The sequence below is a fragment of the Augochlora pura genome, chromosome 3 (genome assembly GCF_028453695.1).
Source record: "Augochlora pura isolate Apur16 chromosome 3, APUR_v2.2.1, whole genome shotgun sequence".
Taxonomy (NCBI): Eukaryota; Metazoa; Arthropoda; class Insecta; order Hymenoptera; family Halictidae; genus Augochlora; species Augochlora pura.
In genome coordinates this window covers 19,399,521-19,426,577 of record NC_135774.1, presented here as the reverse complement: position 1 = coordinate 19,426,577, position 27,057 = coordinate 19,399,521, and the positions used below count along the sequence as shown (strand labels likewise).

Sequence of the window (27,057 nt, the reverse complement as noted above, 5' to 3'; positions counted from 1 at the left end):
GAGGAGCTCCGGTACCCAGTACAAGCTTCGACATCGGTGCGAACTATTATGAAAGCGGCTGCACTACGCAGAATGACAGTTGGTGTCGGAGAACTGCCGAACTGCGTCTACTAGTAGCACGTGACACAGTGACATTTCAACTTGTTTTTGGTCAGTCTTTTCAAATTCATCCTACTCACACATGCGATATCAACGCTTTCTAAAGACGCGAGCAATTTATTTTAACGGTACGCATCAAAATTAGGTACTAGCTTGTATAGTTAAAAAAAAAACCAAGTTTAAAACTCTCATAAAGTTGGTGATTTTATTTATATTTTCCCGGGTCACGTTTTCGTCAAGAAACAGAATGTGGAAGGGTATATTCGAATTTATAAAATTGACGAGATTATTGATTTCGTTTATAGAAACGTTTTATTAGCACTAACAACGAAGTTTGCGAGTCGCAGAATTAATCAACAACCATTCGATTATAGAAGAAGCCGTGTAAGTTTTGTATCAGTGCCTGTGCAACTTGTTTTGTTGGCTATCTCGAGAAAAATACAATTATCTGCTGTCGTAGATCACTTCTTAATCAGTCGATCAGACGGTAAAAATACTGGCGACGCCGTCGTTGCTTTATCGAATGTATGAGTAAAACGTATTCACGCGAATTGTTTTACCTGTAGATACGTATTTTCGAATTTAGAGGGGAAAAAAATATATGTGGTATCGTAACTACAGTGTTTCGGAGATAAGTTTTTCACGATTTATGAGAATTATATTTAAAAAGCGAGATTCTGAAAATTACATAAAATATCAAATATCTATTATTTTCACGATAGAAGAAAATTATATTTAAAAGACAAGACTCTCAAAATTAAATAAAACATCTCAGCGAACAATGAAAAAGCGACTATTTTAACAGGACGAACGGCGGGTCACTTTATATGGATAATAATGTTATGATGGAGTATAAATTCTTAAAGGAGAAAAAAAAATGAAAATGGCGGTAACCGCGCGATGACTTATCAATACGTATAGCGAGATTAATGGCGCCAGTTGATCATTTTCATTGGACACGAAGATTTCGTCAGTTGAATCGTTGGTTCGACGTGGCATTATGCTTGGCACGTTCAGATTTTTATTTTACTTTCGTTTTTATTGCTTCTGTTGTTTGCAAGGGTGGTAAAGTTACGTGTATGCGATCTCATGTAAATAACATTCTAGTTGTTCTGTAACGTTCTACCTTGTTGTGATACCCGCATCGATAATAATCGTGATCCCATAATCGATCCAATGCCGTAGTTTAACAAATACTCATACTAATTGGCAGAAACGAAGTTTTTATTGATTCGCTAATCGAAAGTTGTTAGTTAAACTAGTGAACTGAAGTTAAAAATGAAAAATGCTAAAATAACTTGTTTACATCTTTGTTATAAACAAGATTGAACAGAACAGCTCTATCACAATTCATTTGGAATACACCAGCAAACGGAGGGCATGTAAATTAATTTATTAAGCAAAAGGCTTTAATCAGAAGTTAAGGTGACGTCACAGTTGGCGTAAAAGGAAAATCGTGACACACGCGGAAATTGTGGATAAACAAATTATATTTTACTGCAACGAGAGAAGGTACAATCTACGTGGATTTTCTGTTTGCGAACTTTGAATGTGCATGGCTTTATTTATAAATTTGCGAGCGATGCAAGGGATTCGATAGCTATGCATTATGCAGGTTTACAAAACGATATCCAAACGTGACGGATACGCTCATCCCGAGAGAGAGAGAGAGAGAGAGAGAGAGAGAGAGAGAGAGAGAGAGAGAGAGATCGGCCAAAATCGGCCTATTCGGTACACCGTAATTTCATTCTCGTCCTGATATTCCTACTCGAGATCAGAAACGATCGCTCCCGGCCCCTGAATGAATAAATACCGAGTGGAAGAGCCGGTTCGCCAGATGCTTCGATTATCTTCTTTTTTCCCTTCCCTCTACTTTTTCTCCGAGCTACGAACACGATACACACGCCGATCGTGGAAAGCAGAACTTTTCGTGCGACGCGGCAGCGGCTTGCGTAGAATTAGGGGAGTCGGTGCGCAACAAATCGATTTGTATCGGATAGAAAGTTCCCAAGTGCTTTCAAGTACGAGAAAACAGGGATGTGCACGGCAATCGCAGTATAGTTATTTCGCCAGAATATATCATTAACTTGACAACATATTATTTTCATACTCGGTTACTTGTTCCCTCGGCCACTGTTTGCAGACGTTACTTACTACGCATGAAGTTTGAGAAGCGTTTAACGTGTTGAATGTCACTAATTTTTAACCGATCTTTGGCATTTATTTATTATTAGTTTGGAGTTGACAAACTACATTGAATTTAATCAACGTATGTGAATTTTTTGGGTACTTATGGGAATATAGTAAAATGTAAAAAATGATTGAAATTACTGATTTTTTAAAGAGTCATATGAAGTTTGTATTCCCTTATAAAGTGTATTATTCATAAGATACAGCAGAACATAACCGAAAACACGTTGACAATGTACTTTATGTTTGCGGAATACACAATAGTAGTCCGAGGCAGTCGAACAAAACTTACCCTGTTTCGAGGGGGGACATCGTATAGTGATCGCAATTTTTTACTGGCTGGACGTGTTTTCATGATGTAAAGGTGGCCGTAGTATTTTAAAAATGAATCTTCATATTCTTTTATATGAACGAATTGTATATTTCTAGGTCGGTCTATCGACCTAAGACACTGTAATTTTAGAAGATCGTAACGCGAAGTAAAAAAAGGTAACCTTTAAGACAGTATGAAATGACGTTTGAGCGATCTTCAAAAACCAAAATATTTGGGTCATTGAATTTACTTTGAAATACATTATCTGCTTGCATAAAAGTAAGTATATAGTTCCATTAAAAAATAATCCAAGGCCACATTGAAATCGACTATTCTAGAACGTTCTCTTTTTCTCTAGATAAGGTTCATTTTTAACATTTTTTTTAAACGAACTATAGTATGCGACCTAGAAGATAACTGTGTGTGTGTGTGTTACTTCAAATGAGACACCTTGTTTATAAGTTCTATATTCGAGTGGCGGCGGGTTAGAAATTGTAAGAGATTTTCTGATAAGGCCAGAGTTTGGGGTTTGAGACATAGTTTTAGCCAAGGGGCTGTTCGGATTAGGTAAAAAAATTGAAAGCTGGGTTTAGGTAAAAAGATAAACAGAATGTAAGTTTTTTTATCTAAAGATAAAGAAAATGAAAGAATGTTTTATTAAAAAGAATAAGCACAATACAAGCACAATAAAAGTATGCAGTACGTTTTATTTGATAAATATAAAGCTAATTAATCCGAAAACGATAGTTCTGGTGTCACTCGTCGTAATGTAAGGACGATATAGAGTTCGAGTGTCGTTCTTAACTCTATCTACATATTCGATATTTAACCTCTTTGGGGATGAATTTTTATAGTAGGGAACAATCTATTTAATTGTTTCCCTTTTATTTATCATCCATCTCATTTCATTCGACGAGGTTTTGTTAGTATTGCTGAGGGATTCTGTAGCGAATAGTTTTTCAACTGATTCTTATTTTCCTTACACTTAGAATAATCGTAATTTTAAGAGTACTAAACGTACACATATGTAGCGAAGGGCGTGAAGAGGTTAAATTCGTTTTCTATTTCGTGCAAGTGACACGAAATGATTAATATCAGTAGCGGCGCGACGTTTGATAGCCGAGCAATTCGGACATTTCCGAGCGATGTTCGCGAAACAATTGATAAAGAAGTGACGAATGAATCGCAGGTATTTCATTTCCATTGTTTTACTGTCTTCATTAAAACTTCTGTACGATGAACGTTGAAAATTGATCATCTGATTGGGGTTCGAAGTACGCGTCGGAACGTGCTTATCAAACACTGCAACAGAATGTGTTCAGTGAGAAATAGTAATGCGGTACACTTATTGTAATTGGAATCCTGACGTGAACATTGATGAGTTGACAAAAGGAGATGTAGACGTTAATAAATCAATGTCACGGATTAATTTCTTACTATTTTGTAAAATAAAAAATTTCTTTTATAAAATAGGAATGTTAGTTAAAAAAAACTGTTATGGAATCGAATTAGTGTTAACACTCGCACATTTTGACAAATATGTAACTCAGGATCGATTATAATTTTATTTAGCAATTTTGTTCAATATTTTTCGTAATATCCTTTCTCGACTAGTTTTTCTACACTCCATAAGCTACATTATAGTTAAATAATAATTAAGAATTAAAAGATTAAAGATTTGAGTAGGTCAGAGTTATTCTATACGTGTTATTCTATGTATAGTATATTATATTATATGTTTTATATAAACATATATAAGTACAGTTGCATATAAATATAGCTTTGCGAACAGGAATTGTAACAGAGGTTGAATATTTGTAAAAACAGCACAAAAAATTGTAGAATTATAGAAAGTGGAAGAAGAGAAAGCAGATAAATGTTCTGTCGAGAGTCAAATTGTTCTATTAAATTATATCTTGTACTGTTGTATTTCGACTTTATTAAATTAGAATGTGGGCAAATATTAATACTTATTAATAGGGACAATTTACTAATCTGTTATTCGGCTGTAAACATTTTTATATTGCCATAAAATTAACATTAAACAGCTTTTATGTTATCTATTTTATTTATTTTATTCATCGCGAAAGGTACCTAATATTTAACAAATTATGCAACAATACTTCAATAATAGATAGCAGATTATTGATTGCCATGACAATCGATTCACAGGCTACCAGTCGGAGTAAAAAGCCGATTTATAGCCTACTAGTCGGTAAAGTGTTGAGGAAAATCATTTTAGTGAATGCGACGTGCAATACAATATATAGAGTATAAGAAATTAGATGTGCAAGAAAAGGCATGCAGCAGAATTGACACTGTTGTACGAAACTCTCGATTTTATGATACCATCTGTGTCTAAAGAGACGGATGTTTTTTGCAGTACTCTTGCCCCGCTACTTTGAAAGCGTTCGAAAGCGTAAAAAGCAGATCTTCTTGGAAATCACTGCAAATTATTAGCCTTCTGGTAGCATTTATGTGTGCATGAAACAAGCATGTGTGTGTCACTCGTAATTTCATCCTGTTTACCACTAAAGAAAATAAATTGATTTGATTGAAAAAGTATTCAATCTATGTGGCAAAAACGTTGTGCAAATCTCTGTTAACATACTTGACATAACCTTGACATTACCGGTTGTAAATAATTTACTGCAATGGTTTTGCGTTTTCATTAGTATGAAAGATTCTTTTGAGACACGACTCATTTGAATGTAAAATATTCGTAGCGTGTTAGGAGGTATTTTTTTCGTTAAAACCAGATGAAATTGTTTAAATTTTGTTTCATTGTGTCATCGTCTTCTATTCGTGATTGCAGAAGTAACTGCGCTGACGTCAAAATTCAATTTTAAGTATAAACAGTTACATAAAAGAAATCATTATATTTTTACAATGCACAGACATTCATATTACTGTAAGAATCGAGTAAATTTAATGGAAGAACTGTTTATTTGATTTCCTCTTAATCACATCTATTTTAGTATTCAGATACGTTTATTTAAAAATTAAATTTCTATTTCACGAAACGAATTTATTTCGTAACTAAATCTCTGTTTAACAAATTTTATTTATTTAATATAAATATTATATACTACGAAATTCATTCAAATTTTGTAAATTCTATAGAGTATCTGAATGAAAGGATTATGCTAGAATGACCAGCAATAATTACAGAAAATTTAAACACAGTTATGAGATTAGAAAGAGACATTATTAGAAATATTGACAATAGAATAGAGAAGCGTTCGAGCATATTTTCAATGAAGATATTTTTTGAAAATATCTGGAGAACTAATCATTTTTTTGTCATGAATAGAGCAATCCATTTTTGCAATAAAAATATGCATTTCTATTTAAAAACTGATGGAATTTGTTAATTTCAATTATTAACTAATTGCAACTGATGGAATTATTAATTGCACGTGAACTGATGCAATTGTTAATTGCACATGAACTGATGCAATTGTTAATCGCACATGAATGGATGCAATTGTGCTGATATTCCGATCTGAAACAATTGCGTGGATCACTCTTTATAAATTTCTTTCGACACCCATATAAAATCTGTTAGGATATAATACGCGATATAGGTACTTCTGAATATATCGCAATAAAATACTAATTGATTGAATTTATATCCTTGATTTAATCGAGCACGTAGCCGCTCGTCATTGAGATCTATCGATCGTTTATATCACGTATATTGCTTTTACATGTAATCTGGCCATATCTTGTTCTTTTCGATCTTGTTATAAACTGTTGAAAGGTCAACAATCTGACGCAATTTTTTTCGAAGACGAACGAAATTTTTGAAGCCCTGGACTATTGTACGCGAAGAGTAGAGATTTTATAGGTAACTTATGACAGAAACGAATAGATAAAATTCAAAATTGTGAAGACACTATAATAATTAAAAGATATTGTTACACTATATTTAACGTTTTAAATGTATTAAAGAGAAATCTTTATTCTTATTCTTTTTCTGTCTCTTCTAATAGTAAAGATCTATAATCTGGTAATCAGAGAAATACGCAAACAAGAAACATTAAGGATATTGTCTAAAGTTTATTATATTACAAATTAGTATTAATTTGATTTCTTGACGTTCTTCTAATTATGAGCATCGTTAACTTTAAGGACTTGAAATTAATAGAAAAAAGTTTTTGATTCATTGTTTACATAGCGAATTGACATCTGAATGCAGTCCAAATGAAAACGACCGTACTCTTCTGATACGATCATAGTGTAACGAACAGTACTCGTTAACGTAATTTAGTAATTGCGCAGATCGGATGCTCTCGATGCACGCAGTCTCGTGCGGTGAACCGTCGAATCGGTGTTAAAAATTCTTTGTACGTTTCATCACCAATGCATACAGCGTTATCCACGTGCATATTTGCGGAAGAAATTTTTCCAAAACGGAAAATGGAGATGTGAAATTGCTTATCTCGTTATTCTGAAATACTTGAAAATATTTCGTCCTTGTTTGCGATCGTGACGAGTTCCTCTAAATTGATTACGCATTTTCGAGCAATAAGGAAACTCCGATTGAAATTCATATGAATTCAACGTCTTTGCACGGGCACACACATAGACGAAATAATCGCGGACTTTTCGGTAGATGGTGTCGCGCTATACTAAATGTATCGTGTTGCTAAAAATCCGAGTTTCCGCAAGAAGAAGCGTTCTAATACCGCGACCGCAGTTCTTTCAAAATCCTGATAACTATGCGAAAAGGTAGAATGCATGTTTATGCGCGCGTGTTAGAGCTCCAAACACGAGATACAAAGGCGAAAAGAGCAACGGCGTAGTCTCAGACAAAGTAAATATGTTATCAGTACATACAAGATAAACAGGTCGATAAGGAGTGACGATAACGGAACCTATGTATGTTCTCTGATAAAATAGAAGTAATGGTGTGCTGGCGAAAGGGTTACTCGAAGTCTAAAACACATCATTCACGTGGAACAAATTGGAGAAGAGCTTGATAACCTGAAATATTCAAAGTTAACGATAAAAAAATGCTCCTCCAGTTTTGCTTAATTTATGCTCCGTGTCAACCTTGCAGTTACAAGTCGGAATAGTTGAGACGCAAATGCATATTATTTACGACAAGCTATATTCTACTTATTGTACATTTCATTAATTCCACATTTATATTGCTATCATTTTATCGTTCTAATCTGTATCTGTCTTGTCAATACCGGTATAATCTACATTAATATATTCATCTCAATATATTCGAGACTGTCCAGACTAAAAAATAAATTTGCATGGTAATCCATTAAATAAAAATTTAAGATTCATACAATTTTAATAGTAACATTGTAATTATTCGGACTTTTCAGTTAAGATTTCATTAAAGAAGTTTCAGTTTGATAGAATTTTCGTTTCGAAAGAAATCTACATTATCGTTCGATTGCATGATACTTTAATAAATAAAAAAACTGACAGAACGAAATTACAAAAGCTGCACTCTTTTATTGTTGTACGAGCGGTTAAACGTGCGGTCTTAATTTCCGCCGCGGCGCAATTAGGACAAAGAAATCGGTGCGCCTAATTATCCCGCAAATTTTATTGCGATATGTTAATGGGCGCCGTGCAATCACACTTTTCAGCGCGCAACGAACGCTTTTTAATTATCGCGATCTCGATAAAACAATCGGAGTAACACCGGGAGGACGGGTTGGAAAGGCTCCAGAGCAGAAAACTTGTTGCATGTGACGCAATTAATTCTATCGACACAGTGTCGTATTGCGTAAGCGACAATTACGATACAAAAACATTTATGTGACGGAACGGGAACGTTTCGTTTAACTATCGCCAGGAACGAAGATAGATTAGTGTTGCAAAAATCATTTAGAACTTTGTATTTTCAGTGATGGATAAAGAGTGTGTTAATGATTCAACAACGTTATTCATCCACTCAGTCGTTGAACGTTAAACAAAATCAAGATTTATCGCACGACCAACGTCAATTGAAAGAATACATTAATGTTCATTATTAATTTTGTTCCATTGCTGTCTTGTTACTATTTTTTATTCTCGTATGATAGGAAGATTTTAAAACTGTTATTATTCGATTGCGGGTTTCATGCATTTATGATAGAAGTTAATAGGTGTAATTCGAAACAATAAATGCAGGAAATTTTAACGGTACTGTTGTATCAATCTTAATTTATTAAAAATGATATTGAAAATAGATGTTTATTTCTCTTCTATTTGTTGTAATCGAATTAAAGAATTGTTATTTTGCATCTGCGGTATAGCAGATGAATGAGCCGAGGGTTAAAGATTTATTTTCCAACACATCCTTTGCAAAGAGGTGTGCTTAAATAAGTAAAACATCTACTGTTATAATTAAATTGCATTTTTTATGCAGCAATAACAAGAACGTATGGACACAAAAGACTATAGACGATAAAAGAATTTTTAAATGGAATTTAAGGGTTTTAAGCGTTAAAGACAGCTTTGTGTTAATAATTTGCATATTGCGCACCGTTTAATTATTTTCATGATCCTCGAGCAACGATAGACGACATTATGTATTATTTTAAATTTGGCAATAGAGCAAGAGCGTTCATGATTTTATTAATATTTTTCTGAAATGCCACTAATAGACTCAGAATTTTCATACAAACTGAAAGCTTTCTGCATCAAATGCAACAGATAGCATATTGACATTGTTTAATTATTGGAATAATAATATAATAACTATTTCACTGTTTCCAATTGCAACAACTCACTTTTGTCATAAATGCCTAAAAATCCACAGTTTAATCATTAATCTTTCTGTCAAAACGCCGAGATCATTCCTCGAACGATTACGCTCGTCAGAACATTTTCTGTCAAAGAGACAATGAATACCATAAAGTTCAACGTGACTGTTTCTGACTTTTTCTTCCCGTTTACTTTCGTGTATCATCTTCTTTTCGGTTTTATCAGCGAAGGGTCACCTTGCGCACCTTTTTTTTTCACAGCAACGAACACCGATTTGCGAAATCCTTACTTTTACTGTTATTGACACTAGACTGCGGCCGATTATGTTGTGCCAGCGTTATGTTGACGGTGACCAATAATGCTTTCCTGTGTAGATTGACATACGAGCCGGTTGATTTCACAAGAAATCAGCTAACCATCGCACGACGAATCGGTCGTGCAGGTCGAACAGGGAATCGATCGGATCGATGTGTAATTCCGACTTAGAGAACGCACCGATACGATTTTTCGAAGGACATCGCTTTATAATAGATAGCCGACGCACGCTAACGGAATCTTCTCCATGAAACGGTCGGTAGATATCGTTTTAATGAGAAGTAGAATTCATAGAAATTCTTGTTATCGGTTTAACGATTTGATTTCCTTCTACAATTAACAGTAGCACCGCACGATTCGAATGAGAACTGGTTCTTCTTTGATTCGTTGTTTTGCAATTACCGGGACCGCAAAGATGCTCCTGCAAGAAGTTGCCTCCACATTTCTGTAAAAATTGAAAGCTGGTTGATTAAATATTCAACTGTGTATGGAATAAGAAACATTGGTATCTCTATAATGATTAGAGTTCCTTGATCCTTATAAACTCGCTGGTAGAAGATTCAATTTTCAATTTTATATACTGCTGAATTTGTTTTTATACAAATTGTGAGTAAAACACATTAATAGAATTTTTCGCACAGTTTACTTTGTTGCTTGAAATAAGAACGATGAATTTGTAACAATTTATAATAATAATAATAATAATGAATTTGATAACATTATAGTAAACGACTTTTAGGAATATTTGATATTATCACTTTTTATTGTATTAATGATCGCCTATAGTAATATTATATGTACAGTAATAAACATCGCGCAAGAAACCGAGTAGAAAGAAATATAACTATTTATCGATGAGGTATTGGATTTCTTAACGTTTCGGTATTGAATAGCTGACTTCAGTGGTTGCGTTATATAATTGTAATCCGCTTTTTATACACTGAGCGGAAAATTGTATTTTTCTAGCTCGTGATCATATTTGGGATCTTCGCGATCGATAGAAGTTATTCACGAATCGTAAATTTCTGTTTTCAAACTGTGAAATAAGTGCGAACGAATTTTTCATTTATTATTGTTTCGTTTGCGTGGGGTTGCTATCGAGGAATGAAAAAATTTCAAAACAACAAGCGAATGTAAAATTGGAAGATGAAATTAAATATGCATCCTGTACGCGAATCAGCTGTTTCTCTTCGCGCACTTTACATTGTTGAAACATCTCGTTCAACTTTTCGTTACTTTAATAATATTCATTCGTTTCGAAGAATCGACAAAGTTAAGAATAGAAGAACTAATTGTAACGTAAATGTCCATAAATGCTATCCAAACACGTATACGTAGATATTATGACGACATATTTTACCAATGCAGATGATCCATTTTACCGTCGGCATTACGTAAATCCTGGCAGAGAAGGCAACCAATAATTAGCAGATTAAATATAGACCGTACGAAACTCGCGTGTTCACATCGAACAGTCGAACGGGATCGTTAGACGCCTTTATCCTTTTATGGTCCATAAAGATCTCTGAAGAGAACGGGGCAGACATTTTCACCGAATTCGTGTTTCTTTATCGTACAATCGACTAGGATTCAGGCATCTTTCTCGTAAAGGAAGTATGTAGTGCCTACAAAATGTCCAAAGGTTACGTTATACCTTTAAATAAAAAGAAAAAATATTTTTAGGTATTATTTCCTGAGCTGTGCAATATATGTAAGATAATCGTTTATTTTCGTATCCATGAAAATGCTACTTGATTTTAAAATTACGCATCTGTAATACGTATACATATAAATTCAGCAATTTTCAACATGAATTTTAAGCAGCAATTTTCAAATAAATATTTTTGACAATGATAATCGTGTTTAAAAATACATTGAACTGATTATTTCTCATACACGCATTCCAAAGAAATATTATATGAATTAATAATCCCCCATATTGTAAAAATTATATCATTATTATGTTAATACAATAACATTGATAACAATGTTGATAATTAACTCCATAGTAAATAAATAGATCAAGAAATCCTTTATTTGAGATTAAGGAATTCAGACACTTTTGAAGTAGCGTGCTATTGAAATGAACGCATTCGCTACCAGTTTCGCTGTTTATCTTTGTTGCGGAATGTATTATTAAATGCTGCGTACCGCCTTCATGAGTCATTGAAACAAAGAAAAGCTGTCGCCACCTTTCGTGCGATGTTTTATGCTTCAGTGGTATAAAACGAGAAGTTACAGAAAACTGTCTTCATTCTTATAAGTGTTTCAATAAATTAATTAAATACATTTGTAACAGAAATGCATAAAATGCGCAAGATTTTTCGGATTCATTTGACTATATGACATCATTCTATAACAACAATTTTCATGGATTCTTTTATGAAAATCTGAAGAAAGGAAAATTTCTTTTGCCGACTAGAAAATCCTCTGTGGCGAATGTAGGAAAATAATGCAATTTATTTCGGTAAATTTGTATCCACTATAAATGAATAAATAGTTTACGATAAAAGCAAAATTCAGAAACCTTGTACTATACATATACATCTGGACTCCGGATTTTTCTTGCACCGAATACGGACAATTTTCATTACTCCTGCTAACGAATCAGACTCATGGCGATTTCATACGTAATCTATTAAATATAAATTTACGAAATATTCTGTTATGAAAATCGGGGAACAAAATTAAATTGAAACATCCGCGAGACAAAGACTGGTTGATTCTAACAGAGAAACGATTAAGAACGAAGGTCTGTTGATTGACGTAGCTATGAAATAAATCGTAGTGCTTTAAGTGTTTAAACGTGTCCACCATTGTCTAAAATATCCTTCATTTGGCACGCACCCTACTGTGACTGATTGCAACCATAAAATCATTGTTACTTTCGAGTATTTTCTATTAGGGGTTCTAGACAAGCTTAATATCCCGTAACAGTCGGAGCGTCCCGTCGTCGAGCAACGTTTCTAAAACAATTTATCTATTTTGACAAACGAGTCCCCTTGAATTCCTTGCCGATCGCCTAGGTGGCCGGCGGACGCTGTTCCCGAGATTTACTAGAGATTCCCTTTTGGGCCAGAGTAGTCCTCTTTCTTACTGGTCTGTCCCGTGCTAACCGAGTCGGAATGGAACTGAAGAAGGAAGGGACCACCTGCGCTATGCGTTGGAGACAGGTAACTCTACCTGGCCCCTGAACCGCTGAGATTTTTCGAGGATTGAACAAAGAGCCCAGCTGGTAGTCGTGCCTTCCCCGACCTAAGCCCGCCACCTTTCATCTTCTAAAGCGGCATTCACATGCGTACCTGACGACTTCGGGAGTTGGCTCCTTTAAACCGCATTCCATTTGGGCTGCCGCTGTTTTCTATTTGTGCGGGGCATTCCTGGCGCTGCGCGATCAAAGAAAAATGGATTTCCCTCGGTTTACGATGGTTCCTTGGCACTGTCGGAAGTACCGCCTGATGCATTCGTTCCTAGAAAATATTACAGATTTTTAAAAAGCCACACAGATTAACACAGTTCACTGTGAGATTATTTATAGAGTGTTCGTTCCGCTAGAATGGAAATCTAAAAATAATGTTACTTATGTGGTTTTTCTGTGTTGCATATATAGAATGGAAAAAAAGCGTAGCGGTTTATAAAAATGATGAGACTGAATTCATTTAATCGTATTAATGGCATTCTGATGGCAATGCGGCTTTGAACTATGAAGTTTATTGAATCATTTCCTATGAAAGAGCTTTTATAATTTGTAAAGAAAATTTTTTACATCGATATATGGTGTTAATGAAATTAATTTGATTGCAATTGTTTAAAAGTATTATCATTATCTCGTTAACGCAAATTGAAACAAAGTTCACTAATTTTTTGTTCTAATTGCTGAACAATCATTTGTTCTTTTATGGTTGTACCATAGTTGGGAGCATATATTTCGTATATGTAAAAAACAAAACATAGACGGATTAAACTGGAAAATTAAAAAAAAAATGAGTCAAAGCGAGAATCTTTTGTGCAACTATTTTTGGACCCTATTTGCTTCGTGTCAAGAATAATGTTCTTTTAAAATTACACTTTTATGATGAAAGTACACTGCTGCTAATGAATACTTGCAACAAGATATTCTTCTTGAATTATAAAGCATTATAGGATGCTGGAAACACGTTTACTACAGGTTTCTATCAAAACAAAGGAACCTGTCGGAAATATTTGTCCTTTGTTTTCAATTCCGCGTTGCATAATTTTTGTAATTAAATAGAACAACTTGCTAAACTAGTTCCAAAATTCAAGATACATTTGAAAAAGGTAAATTTTAAAAAGATATAAAACATAATAATTGTTTAGCATATTTTTAAAAATTTATACATATTGCTTTAAGGAACTGAGAATATTAGATATTTTACATCTGTTACATATAAATCATTCTTTTTATTGATAATGGTATTCGCTATTGCCATCACGTGATTAAAGTGGACATTGAATTTTGCCCGGTTGGTGTTGCCGCTCGGAAAGAGTCTTCTTGTATTCTGTTACGCTCTAACAAAGCACTGGACTCATCGATATATTATCATAGCGAATAAAATGCAGCAGTCTGGCACTTCAACGTGTATCGTGATAATGACAGCTGCATCGTTAGCACATTGTACGGCTGGTTCGTGGTTTCAGGGTTAGGTCGGCTAGCTCCGTAGATATGATCTGTGGCTGCTTGGTTGGCGTGATAAATAAATTTATCAAATTTACGTGATCATTTTATTTCATTTGTTTTACGCGATAATATAATATCATTGTTATCTTTAAATGTACGCTATAATTGAATTGAATTTATGTCAGCATTTAACTGTACTTAAATTGTAGCATTGCGTATTATGGTATAGGTAAAATTCCGTTAAATATTTTTATTTTATAAACAATAAATTACCACGTTTAAAAATTTTATCGTTACAATTATATTGTATGTACATTTAAGATATTTATTTATAACAATCTACAATATTGGATACTTCTGATATTAAGCAAATTATTATTCGTCTCTGTGCAAACTGGATTGGCCAAATACAGCTTTTCAGAAACTCGTTGGATCAAATACTTTTCAAAGCATTATTTTTTACGTTCACTGTATTTTTCAAGTAAATAAGCTAAAATATTAATTATGTATCGCGCGTTTATTCATTATATGTCCAATTTAAAATCGACAATACTTATATATTTATGTTGTAGCATTTGAGGTCCATTGTTTTTAGCCTAATACATATTACCGGGATAGTATGGTGTCAGTCACCGACTATTGACATAGCGCTTAACGTATTAAAAGAACAACGATATAAAAATTACGGGTTGCTGATTCATCTATCATGCTTCATGTAACAGCTATAATTTCGGCTTTCTGGATTCCGTTCCGTCAGAGTTAACACAATCATTGAAGTACTTAAGCCACCGCCATTTAACAAGATAATATGAAGCGTGACTGATAACGATTTTTATGAAAAAGTTTAATTTGAAATGTTCTCTTTGCGTTTTTAGATCATGAATTGGCACATAGGTCAAACAAAGTGATCTTAATCATATTAATCAATATATGTATATGGTCACTAAAAGCTATGAGAAATTACGCATCTAGATGCTAATAATTTACGTATACAATAGAAATTATTCTCAAGTTATACAGTCACTAATTGTAAAGTAAGCATCTCTTGATTTGTCTTTTGATTTGTAGGCAAATTTATTAATTAAAATTGACTAAATTTATTGACTCAAAGACTTCTCGTAATGAGCCTAATATTATATATTATCGGGCATCTGATGTAAGCCTGAGGTCAACATGATTTGTTAAAGTAAAATAATTCATATACACGACCAGTTGTATTTTGCAAAATTGTGGACGCCATAATATTGTGTATGCCGTAATACTTCGATTGCGAGTCGGTATATTTTTGGTTCCGCTGTTGAAATCTTTTGACTTCAGATTGAACACGTGAGATTGTATACGTTACTGGAGCCATATACGTCACGATCTAACAAATTTTCTTCCATTTAAAGGAAATTCTCTGTTTTACAGAGAAAATGATTATTTTCTTTCATTGCAAATTTTCTCAGATATCTATTGTTACATACTATCTGAACATACTTAGCGCCAATCAAAAGACATTCATTCTGCAGTTTTTTCTCTGCTATCTGTAATCGAACTAGCACAGAACAACAATCAGCAATATAAAGAACGAATTGTATTTCTTTTCTTTCAATCATAAGTGCTCTTTGATATATCAGCGTCACAAAAGCAGTGATATCTTGTAACATTTTTATGTAATAGCCACAATACTATTGATTCTATTAAGTGACCGTGCCATTATCTATCAGTTACAATTTCTTATTCATAAAACTATTCTTAAAATTCGTTCCAAAAAAGATATAAATATTTTAAAAAATATTTTAAAAAATATTTTAAAGTATTTTCAAGGTGAATGCATTAGCGAAGATTTAGTTAATAATATCAGTTATATATTTAGACAGATGCGTCGCATTTGACGAAAACGACTAGCCCAAAAGTGAAATTGGGAAACATTTTTTCATTTTACATTACATTATATATATTTTTATAGTAGATTTTATTAGAATTATCTAAAGAGGAAAGATATTTTCATCTGCCTTACGTTTCTTGCAATCAACTTAGTAATTATTCTTACGTAAACCAAAAATCTTAGCTACGTGTTTTTATTTGCTTTGAGAATTTACAACAGAGATGGATAAAAGGTAATTCATTAATACCTTCAAAAAAGGTAACTTATTGCTAACAATTTATGATAATTAGCGACTTATAATAATTAATCATGCTTCAGATTATCTTTTGCTAAACAAAAAGTGTAAAATCTGAACTCTGGTATAGAATAACAGATTAAATACATAAATTTGGTTAATGTATTTGGTAATAAAGAATAATTCAATCGAAACTACGTAGCATACAACTCAAAATGTTTGCCGACAGCTGAGAATCTATTGTATAAAATTAACTAAACAGGTACTTAAAATCGATTAAAATAAAACATTTGATCTTAAATCATTTAAATATAACTGTTATATTAATTATTATAATATAATTATTATTAATTATAATATAATAATATTTTAACATTCTATAATACACAAGACTAAGAACAAAGAAATACGAGACGTCTTAAGAAAATAAAACTCGAAGGTCTTGAAGTAATTTTCTGAGTTTTTCCGTCGACTAGGTTTCCTTACCTGCATTTATGGTGGGCGAAGGCTACTAATAAAATAGGGTCTATCTTTCGAGGACGACAAAATTAGGTACAGAGGTTTAGGTTTAAGAACAAAGAAGCGGCGCTCCGAAATTTGAGGAATCCGATGAGAAAGATCGCGAAGATAAAGGCTTCACCGGGTTTGATTACTTAAAGGTGCTTCCCTTTCTTGTAAAGATGCTGCACTTCCGCTTCTAAAACCGGTCGGGATATACTCGAGCCTAAACCATGCACGATGAATCTAGGAGCTAGCGTGACTGGTTCGCAGAGAAAGTTTACGTAATTTACGTTGCGGTATTATAAGATAAGAAATTGAAACAGAACGTATTTTTAATTAACGCACTATACTTTTTTCCGAACAATTCGGGTCTCTTATGCCGTTTGAAATATTAAAGCACGAAATGAGGTAAATGATACTAATTATAGAATACAATTAATTGACAGTAAAATACAGAATTACCCAGAGAAACACGCGCATTTTGGATTTCGAAAGAGAAATCGGATATTCAATTTCGAATATGTGTTTTTTTTTCAACTATTGTTATTGTTAATGCCGGCTTTGTTATAATTCCTTTTATTTTGTCTTTCTCATTCTCTGCTGTTAATACATACAATCTAAAATCGATATTATACCGTATTATATCCAGTCATATTATATTATATTATAATATCCAATATGTCTTTCGCTTTAATTATAAAAGTTACAAGATGATTGTTATATGTAATTATAATCGGTGATAGCTTTGACATGCTAATATTTTCTAAACATAATGTAATTACTAAACTACGAATTTTATGCATTCACAACAAAAATAAATAGATGAAACATTTTCTATAAATAGAGACATTTGATTAACTTCCGAGTACTGTGTCGTGTTAGTCTCAATTTATTAAAATTGTTGAGAGAAGAAATGCATTACGTTTTGCAATCAATGCAGACGAGTTTTATTTTGTATATAAATCCACAGTTTAATGATGATAAAAGAGGAAATAAAGAATGAAAAGTTTCGTCGATGACAAGACTAATGCGTAACGTCTTTGTCTGTCCTTAGAAGGCGAAATGAAGGTCCTAGCAGCAGTGCTGCTGACCGTTCTCTTTGTCGGACTCGAAGCTTCGACTACGCCCACATTGCGAGGTACTACCGAAGCGTCGTCCATAGCAGACTCTCAGCACGATGCGAAGAAAACCAGTGCGACGTTGGGGAAATCCGTCTCTACCACGGACCCAAATATCTTAACGAGGAACAAAACGAGGACGCCCCCCGCGAAACAGGAAGAGGAAACTATGTCGATCGATGATGAGGATTCTTTGCTCCTCGGGGATCCGAAAAGATTCCTGAGTCCAAAGGACATGCTCATGCAAGAAATCCAAACTTTGGACGAAGAGGTTTCGAATTTTAAGGTGATGATCGCCGTCATTCTGTTTCAATAAACTTGCAATCATTTCTTTCCTGTGTATAGCATTTCGTCAGTTAGCCAGCTTCCATTTTTCTTGTATTATTCAACATTAAGCTGCTTCAGTTTAACTTTTGTTTAAGAAGGTATAATTGATGACAATGAGCTTTATCAATACTCCATAAATATATCTACGATTTATTTTTACACTATATTATACTATTATAACACTATGTGTTATTTTTAGAGCACACTCAATTGTTATATTTAAATTAGAAAACAAATCAGTAAGCGAGTTATTTGCAATGGGTAAAACAAGTTTTTTGAAACTGCAGTAAATGAGCTTTTTCTTAGATAATAACAGGACTAGTATATTAGACAATAACCAAAATGCGTTTTTTAATTTTGATATTATTTGGAATGACAAGAGAAAGGTAAAATATTTTCGTTTCTTAACTTTTTTATCTGGGTCTGTAACGAAGATTTAGAAAACGATTTGAAAATTCAGATATCATTTTAAATATGAAACACATTATTGCTACTTAAAAAGAGATCTTCTATCCTTGCGGTTTTATAAATAATTGTCTGTTTGCAGATTCATCTCTTATGTATAAATGATTAGCATTATTCGCTGAGAGATCTTTTTTCTTGTTGAAAGTTCACTGACATTTGTTATGATTAAATATAATTAGACAAAGTTCTACTCGTTTGAAAATTGAATCATTATTGTAATCGATGGTTGTAATAATTACAGACTCAAGAAGAAGTTGAGAAAGCATTCAGAGCCGAGGCCCAAAGGTACAAACCAGCCGCTGCGAAAAGCAACGGTACCACGGATGCTAGCGCTATCAAAAAATTATTGGACGCTGAGAATGGAACCTATGATGACTTAACCGAAGAGGAAGAGACCGAAAACCAGGATGCCTACGACGACGACGACGACGAGTTCGAGGACGACGAACAAGTGCTAACAGGTTGTCCGGACTACTGCAAATGCGCTGGGGAATACGCAGCTGCAACCACTGCAACGTATGTTTAAATAGTTGCTATGAAAATCATTCTTGTAAAATGAATCAATCCATAACTGCAAGCAGTGATTCTGATGATGCTACGTCAAATTACAAATTATTTCATTGTCACTGTAACAAATTATTGTTACCAAATTATGCTGTCAATGAGATTGGCTACTATAGTAGTTATACAATATAAAGACCAAGACTGAGTTTCTTTTGTACAAATATTTAAAGAGTTGATTAATTTTTTATTATAATAGTATTTTTATTTGTATTTGAATCAAATTAGCAGATTTTATAAAATTGTAGGTAGTTGTGTTGTTGTTATATACATTTTTTCCGTTGGCCATTGTCCATGTTAGAACTCTTAATTATGGTAAATTAGGAAAATATTTATTAGGGATATAGGATACAAGAGAACTAGTAGATAAAAATAGGAAAAGATCATTCGTTTGAATAATTTGTTAAAAATTCTTTTCTTTTTATATTCTCCCATATATTTGAACTCTTCATTACTCTGTTATCTTCCTTTACATATGTACATTCCTTTACTTTTGTATTCTTCCTTGTATGTATTTGTACTTGCCTTTATTTTATTACTTTAGTTTTAATGTGTATTTCCTATTATTCTGTTAGTCTTTGTTATATTTGTACTTTTCACTTTTAATCCCTCTAAAATTTATACCTTTCATTACTCCGTTATACTTCTTTACATTTGCACTTTTCTTTACTTTCTTATTCTATCTACCTATTATATTTGTATCCTCCTTTATTCTGTTATCATCCCTTATATTTATACTCATCTTTAGTTTAGCATCTTATCGCCCACTCTTTGGCACTGTTCTTCATCTCTTATTTCTGACTTCCCTTGTGCCTTTCCAAATACTCCGCACCATTTAAACATCTTTCCCCATTTTTGCTGTCTGTTTCAGTTTCCTTTCCACATCCTTCAGCCTTAAATTTTATCCTCGGATTACTCGCTATTCGAGGACTCGAAAGTTTCAATCTTGATTGATATACGTTCTCGTTTCGTGCAGATGCAACAAATTCGTGGAGGACCAAACGTTCGGCACAGGTATCGCCCACCTGCGCATCGAGCACGCGGAAGCAATTTCGCTCGGACCCCATGTGCTGCGATCCCGTGGTCTTCAGCAGCTGGAATCGATCAAGATCATGCACACGCAGATCCTCGAGTTAGATCCAACCGCATTCGACGGCGTGACGTACTTGTTCGCTGTCAATCTGACCCACAACAGGCTGCAAGAGATTCCCCCGAATCTGTTCCAGAACAATACGCAGCTCACGTTGCTGTCGATCTCCCAAAACCCGTTGAAACACACCCAGGACCCGAAATTACCGAAACACGGCCTGTTCGATACACCATCCGTCACCGAATTCGATTTCTCCCATAACGGTCTGTCGAAGCTGAAGCGGAACGCCTTCGCGAAGATGCCTAATCTGCTCTACATCAATCTGAGAAACAATAAGCTCAAGGAGATCGACAGCGCGGTCTTCAACCCGCCCAAAGCGCTCGTCGATTTGGACCTTTCGAACAATCTGCTGAACGAAATCCCTGTCGATTTGCTGTATGACAAACGTGTGGAGATATTCAACGTTGCCGGTGAGGGTCTGCTGTTTCGAATATCCTGAATTTGAATTCTGCGATCACGATTTCCTTTGAGTAGAAAAATCATAAATGATACTATGAACATCAACAGTTGGTTGCTTCACGGAATTCGCAGAGGAGTAAAATCGATGGACAAAAACATGTTTTTCTCGTTGTTGGAATCTTGTTTGCCTAGTTATCGCGATGGGTGTTTTAAAGTACACTCTTATATTACGTTTACATTTAGTACATTAGTATATTTCTGTTGATTTTTAGTAATTCGAATCATTCGTATATTTGATTTCTTTATTAACACTCGGACGGCGTGGCTTGGCTCCGTTTATCGGAGAATTCTATTGATCAAGTGTTAAATACGCTGACAAAGTATTAGGGAGATGAAGAATGTTAAATTGTGTCAGATTTCTTTTTGGAGTAGATTTTAAAAAGGCGTAGTTTCTATTGCTAGATACTGTCTTCTGAAAGGAGAAATACGAGGGACATTTACTGCTCCGTGATTTTGTCGATTTCATCTGTTACATCTATAGTTATAAGTTCATTTTTCTGAAATTTGTAAGACAGACATTTTAACCTGCAGGTAACAACTTGACTTCATTGTCCACGATCCACGCGCAAGTATTGCAAACGCTGGATGCGTCCAACAACAAAATCAGGATGCTACCTAAAGGCAATCTGGCTGGTATGCCACGGTTGGAGCAACTGATGCTCCGCGGCAACGAGATCAGGTCGATTCATCCATCCGTTTTCGCTGATGTCAAAATGCTTTACCATCTCGATCTCAGCAACAATAAATTGACTTCTTTGAAGGAGAGCCATCTGGCAGGAAACAGGGACTTGCAAGTTCTTCTGCTAAACGACAATCCTGGTTTGGAGGTCTTGCCTGTTTTCAAGACCCGCAACCAGTACGACGCTTACAGGTAAAAGCTGGCAACAGCTTGACTTAAAGAATCTATGGTGGCTATGGTGACCACTATGGTGGCCATCAAACGATTTAAAGGGAGAGCTCACAATCCTTGAATCGCAGATTTTAAAGAAATGAAGCCGATTTTAGCGTAATCGTCAATGTTCACCATTTTTGAAAATATTTTACATTTGATTTTTATAGTTTTTATAAATACTGAATTAATGGGCATGTATTCCAATAGCATGGTAGCAAAAGTGATGTAGTGGCAAGTCCTCAAAGCATTCTACCGATGGTGTTGAAATCTCAGAAAACACATAATTGTTCTTTTACTTTTAGTTTTGCTACATTTGTCAAGTATTTTTCTTTTCACGTATGCTTCTTTCTTTAAACACTCATAATCAATTTACTATCATTCTATCGGAATGTACAATATTCCATGTGGTAAAAACAAATAAACCAAATATATAACCTTTGAATTGAATCAACAGAGATCTTACGATCCATCATTTTTTAACTTTCGCTACTAGATCCGATGCAATACGTCAATGAATTTTTACGAACATAGCTCCATAACAAAGGTTGATCAAATTCAGTGATCTAGCGCTAGATACGAATTAATTTATTTTCAAATCATATTCCCGGGTTTCCATATGTTGTCCGCAGGTATGCTAGCTGTGGAAAAAACAATAGTAGAATCGTGTTATCACGATGTCACCCCTTAATTATAAAGTAATGATATTGACTCATCGACGTACCAATCAGTCGTTTCAATGATATTCTTCTAGCTTCAATTAACTTCCTGACAGATGTAATGCCCATGGTTCTAGTCAACGTTAAATATCTTTGTAAAAAAAACACCATTACTCTGTTTGCAGTATCTACCGTTTCGAATGCTCAAACTGTGGCTTGTACACAATCCACGAAGAAACGTTCAGAAATATGCCAGTACTGCAACGACTGAACCTGTCCAAGAACCGTCTAACGACTCTGCCGGATGGACTTCTGCGCAATCTCGTCTCTTTGACAAATCTCGATATTTCGGACAACATAATCAGCACGCTGCAGAACAACATGTTCAACGGTGCCAGCGGCCTTGTGAAGATCAATCTCGCCGGCAATCCCTTGGAGAAGTTGCAAGTGACGCCATTCTTGGCGACTCCCAACCTTTCCCAGCTTGATGCGAGCAGGTGTGCCTTGGAGAGAGTTTGGAGCGAGGCTAGAGTTCCACTGGAAAGCTTGAGGTAAGTAATAAGTTACTTGTGGTTCTTTGTACGAGATAAAAACCTTCCAACGCTTGAAACAAGAAGTGAAATAAAAATAAATGAAAAAACGAAATTAAGTAAAAATAAATTGCTTGTTTCAATCATTGGAATAAGTTGAGAATAGTGTAATATTATTTATTAAATTCTTCAAATTCAAATTATTGAATCCTCACAATTTTAATCCATAGCCTAGTAGTAGTCACTCTCTACGTTTTTTTTACAGAATTTTTTCCATTAGTGTATAGTTACGAGTTAATAGCGAAGTAAACGTTTTGAATGTTCAGAAATCGTGTTCTGTTGTATTTATGTGTAGTCGTCAATTAATATAATTAAGTTGATGATAATTAAATTTAAAGCAAGAATGCTTATAAATTTTTATGTGATACGCGATATACGTAATATACGAATAACTTGCTGTTGTTTAACTTGTTTCAACTAATGTGTTCAATTAACTTGTTGTACGTTCACGTTCGTTTTCACTTTCAGATCCTTGTCAGTCCGCGAGAATCTCCTGCGACGAATCACAGTAGAGGAATTGAATGCAACACCGAAAATTGTTGGCATAAATTTAGCGCATAATCCACTGGATTGCGATAGCGAGTTTACCGAGGCTATCCAATGGCTCACGGACCGCGGAATCTCGACGATGGAACCTTTCAGGTATACAACTTTGAAAATAAGTATGCGTGTATTGAATTGAGTGGAAAATTCCACTTCGCGTCGCAATATAGTGACTCACTTTTAAATAATTAAATTAGAATATTATTAAATAAGAAATAATCTTTTTCTGCTAAAAGAATTTATGTGATAGAATTGAAGAACATGAATGAATCTGCATTTATGTTTATTTAATATTTGAGGAACCAATTGAACTGTTCGAGATAGTTACATTGTGAATGGTAATTGCATCTAAACAAGCATCAATTTTACAATCGTTATCAAAGATAAATTAATGTACATGTTGATTTATAGAAAATGGAATCGGCACAGTGTTCTATTGAATCAGAATTTTTATAGTTTTATAATTGTTCAAAATAAGGATAAAAATTTAATATATTTATATGTTATAAATGAATGGGATCCACAATTCAATTATTATTAACTAATAAAGTTCAACGTAGAAGTTCCTATGAATAATCAGAGGATTCGATTAAATGTTTCACAGATACCTCAACGATTACGTTAACGAGGATAATAATCAAGATAACGAAGGCATCAGTCGCTGGACTGATCTGGCAAGTATAGTCTGTGATGGTGTGAACGATGGACCACCAAGTAGAGACATCCCACATCTTAAGAGCAAAGTGAAAAATATGCTCGACGAACTTGACAGCTCGAAAGATTCTGACTCTATTTTGCGCAAGCAACACGATGAGGTGAGTCGTCACATAAATTCAAAGAAAAGCATATTTATTATTACGGACTGTAGTTTCATAATATCCATTTATAATATTTTCGATTGTTTATGTTAAAAATTATATAATTTAAGAGCTGAAATCTTAGCTAACATTCACAAACTAAAACATCATATTAAAAAGACTTGGATGAATTTTTCTGCTTTGTCATGAAAATAATAAAAGTCTAAGTACATTCTTATAACACTTCTTCGAAAAAGGGGTTCTATTTTGTTCCCAAAAATTGCAAAAGTGCTTTGCGGTCGATATTTAGAACGTAGTTCAATCACTTGCTCCATATACTTAAGACATAATTAAATCATTTTAATTGCATTCATACACCATTTTGTAATGTAAAGTAGCAAAACTCTATGACATTGAAAAAAATTATACTGAAAGAATACTAAATTTAATTTCAGGCTCCATTCTTAAAATAATTTAAAACGTTGATACGTAGTATATTTAATTGAATTAAATCTGCCTGACATTGTTTTCGCCACTTTTGTAGCAAGATAATGAGAGTTTATATAACAAGCAATTAAAGCAACCTACCTATTTCATTTAAAAAAAAAAGGGAAGAAAAAACAAAGAATGCTTAAGGTCTCGATAAAATTATTAAATGTTTACGTACGTCTAAAACCGTTGTTTTCACATCAGGAGCTGCTCAAACTGTTGGACGATCGAGATATGCGATCCGACGAGGAGGTGGAGAAGGCATGGACCACTCAGGATCAGGAATACGAAGACTTTGTATCGGAAGGTAGTTCGGAGCACCATCCGTGGTACACCAGTGCCGTTTGGCCCGTGGTGACGCTCGTAATCATGACGGTGATGTTCGTCTCCATCGCGATACACGTTGTTTTCTACGCGCCGAAACGACGCGGTGGAGGTCCCGTGATCAGACCACCGATGATGCTGCGCACGGGGTTGATCGACAACAAGAACTGCGGACTGGTCTACAAGCCTCTTCAAGAGGAAATCGCCACGCCGCATATGCCGAAACGCGGCAGCTTTTATTCCAGCAGCACGTTTCACTACGACAAGATCGTGCCCGAGAGCGTTTAATTAGCGATACGACTGCATACAATAGTTACCGGTCTGTCGACGCGGTTCGAATTGATTTATAACGCTAATAGTTCGAATTGTCGATGAACGAAGTATGCTTCGTACAAATCCTGATTGGCTGAGTACATTGCTGTTCAAACGTTTGGGATTGCAGATTACTTGGTTGCGCCGATCATCAACTGGCGTTGGAAGTACTTATAGATTCGCATTTGAATTTTGTTATCCATTTTAGTATAAGATTTTAGGAATGGTGTGTTCGTTCGGGGGAAAGCAACGACTCCAAACTTTTGAGCGACGCGATCTTGATGCACATGCAATGCACGAAGATGTTATACGACTTCATTTCATTTTAGGAAGCTTCTTGACTTTTCGACCAATGCGGTTTTTTTATTTAAAGAAATGAAAAATTGAAAGACATTTGCTACCATCACACCGATGCTCGTAGAGGAAAACAAATGGTTTCTAAATGCGTTTACTTACACGTGGGCAACGCGACGGTTAGCGAACCGACAATGTAAGGCTTGATCAAGTTAGTGTACCTCCAGGGTTTTAATAGGCGAATCAAGAAATTTTACATGAAATTTGATTTAGCACGAGGAATCAGTATTTCGTGTCAATATCGGAATCGTCGATTTTTAATGGGAAGACCGGAATTGAGTCAGATTAATTTAATTATAATTGTATATTTAATAGTAACGCATAATTACACATCTACTACGTTTACTATTAATCATTGCGGGAATGCAGCTTTGGGCGCTAGGTTAATTAGCATTTCGAAGAAATAGGAAACGAGCGGGAACGTGAGCAAGGTTCAATGGAAACGATCGGTCGTAGTAATATATTATATATCAAACATAATACTTAAGGCTAGCGACTTTCAATTGCAGTGACCACAACGTCTCGTTCAAGTCATGAACACATAAGTATTTACGATTAAATACCACATATAATACTAAGACAACTAACGTGGCCTAGTATAAGTAGTACATTTTTGTGTACTATGTATTGTACTACATGCTGTAAATAATGTATAACGTTTTAATAAAGTTTTCATTACTATATATGGTTCAGCGATTGTCTTACCGGTTGATTACAAAATATCCGCCTTCTGTTGTTTTTGAAACGGAATCGTTTTTCCCAAGTCGTAATTAGCTTGCATATCTTATGCACTTTATACACTTATAAATACGTAAATTGTATTTATCTATATTATAGGTATTACAGATATTATAGATATTATAGATATTATAGGTATTGCAGATATTATAGATATTATACATAGATATTAGAGATAAATATTATAGAAATATAGATAAATAACTTATGTATGTATACGTTAATTATACATTTACGCAATATGTTATTAGAAAAACATAATCTACAACTCAAACAACAGAACTTTATTTCTGTGAATTAATTTACAATCGATATTTTCCTATAGATCTGCAATCTATTTAAGTCGTAAAAGTAGTCGTAAAAGTGTCATCTTTGTTCTAATATATTTTTTAATCGGCGCAAA

At 34.3% G+C, this 27,057-nt stretch overlaps 1 protein-coding gene across 2 annotated transcripts; it reads left to right on the top strand.

Moving 5' to 3' along the window:
- Positions 1 to 26,599, top strand: Gp150 (leucine-rich repeat domain-containing glycoprotein 150). Of its 2 annotated transcripts, none has more exons than XM_078197155.1 (9): positions 1 to 150; positions 17,934 to 18,283; positions 19,031 to 19,305; positions 20,327 to 20,910; positions 21,491 to 21,830; positions 22,693 to 23,058; positions 23,566 to 23,739; positions 24,245 to 24,455; positions 25,131 to 26,599. In XM_078197155.1, the coding sequence occupies exons 2-9, from the start codon at positions 17,942 to 17,944 to the stop codon at positions 25,536 to 25,538; spliced, it is 2,700 nt and encodes an 899-aa protein (XP_078053281.1). In that variant the 5' UTR covers positions 1 to 150; positions 17,934 to 17,941; the 3' UTR covers positions 25,539 to 26,599. The 2 variants fall into 2 exon arrangements, with proteins under 2 accessions (XP_078053281.1, XP_078053280.1); XM_078197154.1 differs by lacking the exon at positions 1 to 150 and adding an exon at positions 6,932 to 6,951.
- Positions 26,600 to 27,057: the final 458 nt, after the last annotated feature.

What these genes read in the sequence shown, in the direction of transcription:
- Gp150 (XM_078197155.1), top strand. Translation starts at nt 17,942, where the DNA reads ATGAAGGTCCTAGCAGCAGTGCTGCTGACCGTTCTCTTTGTCGGACTC. An exon ending in AAGAGGTTTCGAATTTTAAG is followed by an intron (nt 18,284 to 19,030) that starts GTGATGATCGCC and finishes TAATAATTACAG; the next exon opens with ACTCAAGAAGAAGTTGAGAA. An exon ending in GTTCCACTGGAAAGCTTGAG is followed by an intron (nt 23,059 to 23,565) that starts GTAAGTAATAAG and finishes TTTCACTTTCAG; the next exon opens with ATCCTTGTCAGTCCGCGAGA.